At 37.5% G+C, this 7715-nt stretch overlaps 1 protein-coding gene across 1 annotated transcript in view; it reads right to left on the reverse strand.

The window, feature by feature from the left end:
• The window catches only part of BMP5 (bone morphogenetic protein 5), a 95392-nt gene extending 88100 nt beyond the window's left edge, over positions 1-7292 (reverse strand). Inside the window, exon 1 of the mRNA XM_060235184.1 lies at positions 6067-7292. Coding sequence (XP_060091167.1) covers positions 6067-6550 — 484 coding nt within the window. The 5' untranslated portion in view covers positions 6551-7292. The remainder of the gene's footprint in view (positions 1-6066) is intronic.
• Positions 7293-7715: the final 423 nt, after the last annotated feature.

Genomic DNA, 7715 nt, shown 5'->3' on the forward strand with positions numbered 1-7715 from the left:
GTCTGAAAAAGCAATTGATACTGAAAAAACAAGCGGAACTGCCTCAGTCTCCTTCCTAACGGCAAAACTATTAAAGACAGTCCATATATTTACACATATATATGTCCCTTCACCATACACTCAGAACCATCTGCTATATTAGTTTCTCTTTGGTTATTGGCGATTCCGTTTAGATTTCTCAGGAAACAAAGATGCTGAGTCTCTTTCCAATCCATGGGGCGGGGGGAGAATTAAATCTTCATTTACAAAATAATGTTGGATACTACCTCAGGATACTGCTTTTAAGCCTCTGACAAAAGATTATATCATAATAAATTACTTACAGATGCCATAACACTCTTTGTTGGTTTTACCTCAGAATAGTTAGAATTGTTTATACAGAGAAATATACTGGCTGTGCACATGCAGGACCTTTTTTTTTTTGGAAAAAAGTTGTTGTTAGTTATGTTCCAAACCCATTTTGCCAATAAAGGGATAAATCTTAAGTGAGTTAAAAACAAGAAAAGTGTTGCCATTTTCTCCTACAATCTGGGCTGGCCCTTGTTGTGGCAACAGGTGCTTGCGAGGCATCCAAAGTTAACAAAAGCTGCCAATGCTGAATCATGCTAGCATGTGACTGGCAATTTCAGTCCAATGATTCACTTATTAGGAAGAAGTCCTACCATTAAGTCACAGCCAACTAATGGCAACCCCATAGGGTTTTCCAGGCAAATGGCATTCAAAGGTGGTTTTGCCATTGTCTGTGTCTCTGTAGCAACCCTGGACTTCCTTGGTGGTCTTCCATCTAGGTACTAACCAGGGCTGACCCTGCTTTGTTTATGAGATCCAACAAGATGAATATTCCATCCCCAGAGATCCTGTGAATTGGCCCTTGGGTAGAGATGAAGCTCATATGACAAAAAAAAGCTGTCATTACCCAGCAGCCCTATTTACTTTTCAGTAATGAAAACTGGAAAGCACTTGATTCAGAAAATTGGCTTGGCACATCTAATAAATTATTTCCTTGCTTTTAACTTATTGTAAACTGACACCTCCTACTTGACTGTATAACCAAATTAAAAATAAAAACAATTGATGAGGGGTGCATATGTCAGATTAAGTGAGGACATATAAGCTGTTCCTTTACAGGAACTGACAGAACAACACACAAAATGCCAATGCTCTGCATTAAGTATGTACTTCAACAAAATTCTCATTGGAAGCCATGCAAGCCTTATGCAAATACATGCAGGTTAAGCAGAAGCCCTTGCTGGTGTGTTGTTGTTGTCACACCAACAATATTTATTGATTTAAAATATTTATACCCAACTTTATCTCCTCAGACTCAAGATATATAACAAATAAGCCTCGAAGATGCAAAAACCATCACAAGTGTCCAGCAACAAGTTAAAAAACAACATACAAGTAAAATGCACGATTAAAAATGAAGCTAAACCTGCCAAAACAGTCTGCTTTCCGCCAAATGGCATCTGGAATAAAGCCATTTTACATGCCTTTTTGAAAGATGCAAGTGAAGATGCCCTCTGCACCCACTCACATAGGCCGTTACTCTGGCAGTGAAAGACAGAAATAAGAGGGCCAGATTCCTAAAACCCACATACTTGTAAAGTTTAATAGGAGTCAGTTTTTTTTTAAACAAAACTGATACTAACTCCTACTTGCCTTCAGATGATCAATGGAAGTTTTACCAAATAAATTATTTAAATTTAGCAGAACAGTTCAAAGCAAGCAATGAATTTAAGTAAAAATATTACTATTTCAAAGCAGGATTGAAGGACAGATTCAAATTCCTTCACATGTCAGTTTGTACTGAAAACATAACAAATGAAAATAGAGACATCAGCATGACAGTTCTTCGGTTCATATTTTAAAGGCAAATGTGCAAAAAAAGAAAAACCCATATAGAATAGAAAAGAGGTGGCTGCCCTTTTGTATGTAGAACACTTCTATCCTGTGAATTGGAAGGAACAAACAAAAAAAAAAAGACTTTTGGAATTAGTTTCCGACTCTCTGGAATTAGTTTCCTATCTTATTTCGAGTCTTGAAATTTTATGGGATAAACCAGGCAGTTTTTAGATAAAGCTTTTTTATAGTTTCTAAATAACGGAAACAATTAATAATGGTATGGATTTACATATCTGTGTTCTACAGGATACCCAAATAGCTTCCAGAACTAAAATTAGAAAATATTACAGGATGAAGGAAGATGAACGGGAAGGAACAAAAAGCTCTCATGTTGTATATAATGTATTAGAGCATTTTAAAAATTAACAGAGCATATTATGTGTGAATTTTTTTGGATTCCAGACGATATCTTTGTCTACATACTATACAGACTTAGCAAGATTAAGCCACAATGAACAATGGGAGGCTTACTCTTGACTAAAGATGCTTAAGAGATCAGGCTACAAATTTTGGGTATCATTTTTTTACTATTATGGAAAATAAGCTTGATATTAGAAATGCCAGTTGGGAGGGAAGAAGTTACTGTATAATCATGAATTATAATGTTACCAGTTTGATGCAAACAAAACTGGCTTTGCTGTTTTTGAAGAAATGCAATATAGAGAGGAAACCACAATCCAAATTTTAATTTCAGTTCTGTTGCTTTTCTCAGTTGCTTGTAGAATTTTTTTTAAAAAAAATAAGGCCATCACAATAGTCTGAGGCATTTAAAATTTTTCTTAGCAAAACAAGCATGCGATTGTCTGATGAAGTGTGCTTTTAGCACACGAAAGCTTACACTTTGAATAAAACTTTGTTGGTCTTAAAGGACTCCAACTTTATTCTATTATTCTGCCCACCTGAAACTTTATCACAGTTATTCTTACTGAACTATTATTATGGCTGAAACTACCTTTTGTACCTCAAGAGGGTTTTTTTCCATTTCTAATTCACATGTCTCTCAAGAATAATTTTATTATTCCAAGCATGCAGCAAATACCTGTTCTAGGACTTAACACTTCACATTTATTTTTAACATATGAGTTTTTGAACAGTTTCAGTTTCAGTGCAGTGACTTATGCAAATTCTTTATCACCTCATGGGGATTAGTGCATTGTAATTTGATAATGGTTCTCTGCTTTAACACAGCCACTACCGCTTCCCAGAAAAGGAGGAATTTGATTGCAACTGACTGTTCATCCAAATCTAAAACAAGTTCAATTATCTTATCAAAGGCTTCATAAAAGAAATGCTTTACAGTGAAAATAAGGGGCTTTACTTATGACCGTAGCTTGTAGCTTGTCAGAGCAAATCATATTAAATAGCTACCTGCATCAGGAAATAATTAAACTATAGGGAAATTATACTAGAACATGGATTTATTTCCATTGTGTTAAATTATGCTGCCCCAATAGCAACCATTAAGTTACACTGGTACACAATGCATGATAGGAAAGGAAAGGTCCCCCTGTGCAAGCACCAGTCGTTTCCAACTCTGGGGTGACATTGCTTTCACAACGTTTTCATGGCAGACTTTTTACTGGGTGGTTTGCCATTGCCTTCCCCAGTCTTTTACACTTTCCCCCCAGCAAGCTGGGTACTCATTTTACCGACCTCAGAAGGATGGAAGGCTGAGTCAACCTTGGGCCGGCTACCTGAATCCAGCTTCCACCGGAATAGAACTCAGGTCATGAGCAGAGACTTCAGACCACAGTATTGCAGTACTGCTGCTTTACCACTCTGCGCCACGGGGCCGCTGTATGATAATAAAGCAGTACCTAAATTGATTTAGGAATAAGCCATTTTGAAAGCAAAAACATGCAATGCAATTGCTTACAGAAACCAAATAAACTTAACAGTTAACATTACCCAGATTTCAGTTAATAACCACACAGTAGGAAACCCCATCTCTGATTCTGTTATAACACACGGTTGTTTCTTATGTTATTTCCAGACTGCATGTTGTGCAGGTGGCCATGTGTGTGTTAGTTTTTACAGGTCTAGGACATCCACCAAAATCTATTTGAAGTGTTGCCTGTACAGGTACCGCAGGATCAAAGAGTGGAGGATTCTGAAAAAACCTAAGCCATTTGCTTAACAGTATTCAGAAGGTCTTGACCTGGATAGCCCAGGCTAGCCTAATCTCGTCAGATTTCAAAGCTAAGCAGGGTCAGCCATGAGTAGTATTTGGACATGAGACCACCAAAGAATACCAGGGTCACTGCACAGAGCTAGGCAATGGGGAAATATCCCTGAATGTCTCTTGCCTTGAAAACCCTGGTGGGTTTCCATAAGTTGGCTGTGACTTGACAGCAAAAAAAAAAAAAAGCCCTCAAAAGAATTATCTGCTGACAGCAATAGGGACTAGCTGAAAACTGGGTTTGTGAAAATCAGTACTGTGTAATGTGTCATTTTGCCTTCTTCAAGGCTTTCCATTACAACATGTGCATCTAAGCACTTATTCAATGTTTTTAAAGACCTTCATATATCCCTAGGATACATAGTGGGCAATGCTTTAAAAAAAAAAAACAACCTATATACCACAGTCACTGGGATTTCATTATATGATCAAGGGCAACTAAACTTAACTCATAAATAACATATAAGCAAAAATAATGTTACATTTGGAAAAAAAATATGAAAAACAGAACTGTCGGGGACCATCTGCACTTGCTATTCCACAATAGTTTTAAAGCACATTACATAGGTAGATGCCTTTCAGTATGAGATATAAAAATGGATTCCAGATTCCTCCAAATTTAACAAACTATTTATTGTATGACTGCGGAAGCTGTCCTCAGTGGTTTGACTGTACTGAAGTTAAAGCATAAGCCATAAAGGAGCCTGCTGCAGTGAATGGGAATTTGGAAAACAGAGATCCTAAAATGTGGTCATCAGAAGGTAGTTCAGGGAACACGTGCTGATGGTTGAAAGGTTCTCAGAGAAACTATTCCAGTGGAAAACATCATACCTCACAGGGAAACTGCATAAAACTTAATAGGTTTTCAATTAATCCTTTGAAAAAAAAGAATTCTAACAGTCAAACAGATGCTGTGTATTTCAAGATTCCTTTCCCGTCAATTTAAAATTTGTGAACACTGGTACAGAATTATTATCAACATACTTTAACAGTGCAGTCCTAAGTAGAATCGCACAGACCTAAGCCCACTGACCTCAGTGGGTTTACAAAAGTGTAACTCGGCTTAGGATTGCACTGTAAGGGTCTCATTAAAGCTGGAGGCATAGTTTATCCTTGCATTGTGGCAGATTGTAACCGTATTCTACTCTTAATTACTACCCCTGTTTCCCATTGATCATTTTTCTAGTGTTAAGTGTTTAAATAGTGTGATCACTTCTCCCCACCTCCCCATACACACAGAAAGAAATGAAATTTCTTTTTCCTTTTGGAACCTGATACAATGATACTGCACACAGTTTTTGACAAAATTTTGTATGCCTAAATTCATTAACAAGTTTTTCATCCTATAAACAAATGAGCAAAAATTACCCATCAGCAAAAAAGCTCATAGATTTATTTGCAATCTGCTGGTTTCTATCAATTCCAAGAAATAACTTGAAAGTTTAAAATTCTCTCCCAAATGCTTTGATTTCTTTTTCTTCTCCCCTCCCCATAGAACTCTTTAATTTTTAAGCCACCAACCTTTACTGTTCCTTCTTTGCAGTTTAATTTGAAATTTGTAAAGTGAACAACTTACAAATACGTACGCACACACAGAGGGTGCTTGATTTTGTTGTTGTTTTAAAAAACTGCAGTTTGCCTAAGGCTACAACTTTATTACATCAAGGAAAGAAGGGAAACAGAAGCCAGGAGAGGAGAGTTATAGAAACTGACTTTATATAAACAGTGAGAGAAGAAACTCCCCCCCACACACACACACACACCCACCATGGCCACCTACAAAGTAGCTACTTTCCGATTAGCACAACTTCACCTTGCGTTCTAATACATCATCCTGGGACTGATCTTGCTAATTCCAATCACATTATATATCGTTTCAGATTCCTCGCTGTCAAACGTAGACCAGATTTAAAATAATAATAATAATAATAATAATAATAATAATAATAATAATAATAATAATAATAATAATTGAAACATACCTAAATTGACAAAGCTCATGACCATGTCTGCATCATTCAAAAAGTTGGCATCATGCAGGCTAGCTAACGGAGGGCTCTGTGTAGTCAGTGGAGATGTACGTGATAACTGTATTCTTCTAGAGAATCCATTTGGAGATGCAGGGTATCCCTTCCTTAACCCTCTGGTCTCGCCTCCCAGGGGTCCCCTTAGCGAATACTCCAGTTCTTCAGTCTCATCTTCATTGGTCATAGCATTGTAGAGGTCTAGCATGAAGAGAGGGGCAGAGGAAGCTTGCTTTCCAGGTGAGAAGGGCCTGGGTCTGTGAGGTAAGCCCAGGATGGAGAGAATCTCTCTCTGGATCTCTTTTCTCTCATGGTTCCGAAGCCTCCTATAAATAAAACTGGAGTGGACGTGATTGTCTCCTATGCTTCCCTTAGCAGAACCCATTAAAATCCAATAATTCCAGAGCAAGCTCACTAGAGCTTTGAGCACAGTTTGGTCCATTTTAAGATATATGTATATAAAAGATGCAGTAAGCTAAAACAAAAATTCCTTGTTTTCTCTGCTGATTTCCTATGAGGTCTATTTTCCCAGTGGCCAGAGGAAAAAACAAAAAGGTTGTGGATTACCTATTCTTCATGTCAACGTTGTCATCTCCACACATAACATCTTGGTGGTTTTATTTTCTCCCCCTTTTAAAATATTAACAGGATAGGCTGGCAGTTGTTTCTAAGAAAGCTGAAATTCAGACTTCCAAATTTCCACTGCTGTTATTGTTTTTTCTGCATTGATGGAGCAGAAGACCAGACCTTGGTCCGTTGATGTAGGCATTCCTATTTTTCAAAAAACCCTTTTAAAATAATCAGAGTTTTTGGGATAAGGTTGTTAACTAGCAAGAGATGATCTTCAGTCACTCAGAGTAATCCTCTTCTGCTGTGCTTTCAAATTAATTAATTAACTCTCCTCTTCTCCCACCTGGCGTTCTTTCCTGAATCACAGTTCTCTGTCTTAATCTGCATCTATTTTCCCCAGTAGCCTGCTGAGAACTGTAACATCTTTAGACTCGCTTTAATATCCAGCAAATCTGAAACATGTACTAAGCACTTAAAGGCCTTTAACTCAAGGAAAGTGGGGGGGAGTCCCTTCTGAAAATCCACCCAGCCTCTTTCAGTTCCTTAACTGTTATTTCCACCTCTAGCAGGCAAAAACATAGCAGCTCCCTTCAAGAGAGATCTAAAAGCTAATGTAAGCACAACCCTGCTGGGAAAGAAGAGGCTTCTCATTGTAATTTGAAACGGGCAAAGTGAGGGGGGAATGGCTTAACCCTTCCTCTGCCAGACAAAGTTATTCCCCCCCCCACTTCAGTTTACACTTCTGACTCTAATAGTGTTAGATAATGACCCCTTCAAAAGAACCATGGAACTAAATGTAACTTACAAGCCATATGTAGCAGATTCAACTATAGGAGGATTTTTAATTCCACTGAGTGTCATAATATATATCCCCCCCCCAAAAAAAAAAACGCTCTCACTTTTCCTAAGTATAATTTAAGCAGTTAAGGAATACTCCCGCCAAAATTAAAATGTTAAAGTCCTACTGATTTCAAAGGTGGAGATTTAAATTAATCCTTAACTTTTCAGTATCAGTCCATGGAACTTAAAAAATTGGA

Source organism: Heteronotia binoei, chromosome 1 (genome assembly GCF_032191835.1).
Source record: "Heteronotia binoei isolate CCM8104 ecotype False Entrance Well chromosome 1, APGP_CSIRO_Hbin_v1, whole genome shotgun sequence".
Classification (NCBI taxonomy): domain Eukaryota; kingdom Metazoa; phylum Chordata; class Lepidosauria; order Squamata; family Gekkonidae; genus Heteronotia; species Heteronotia binoei.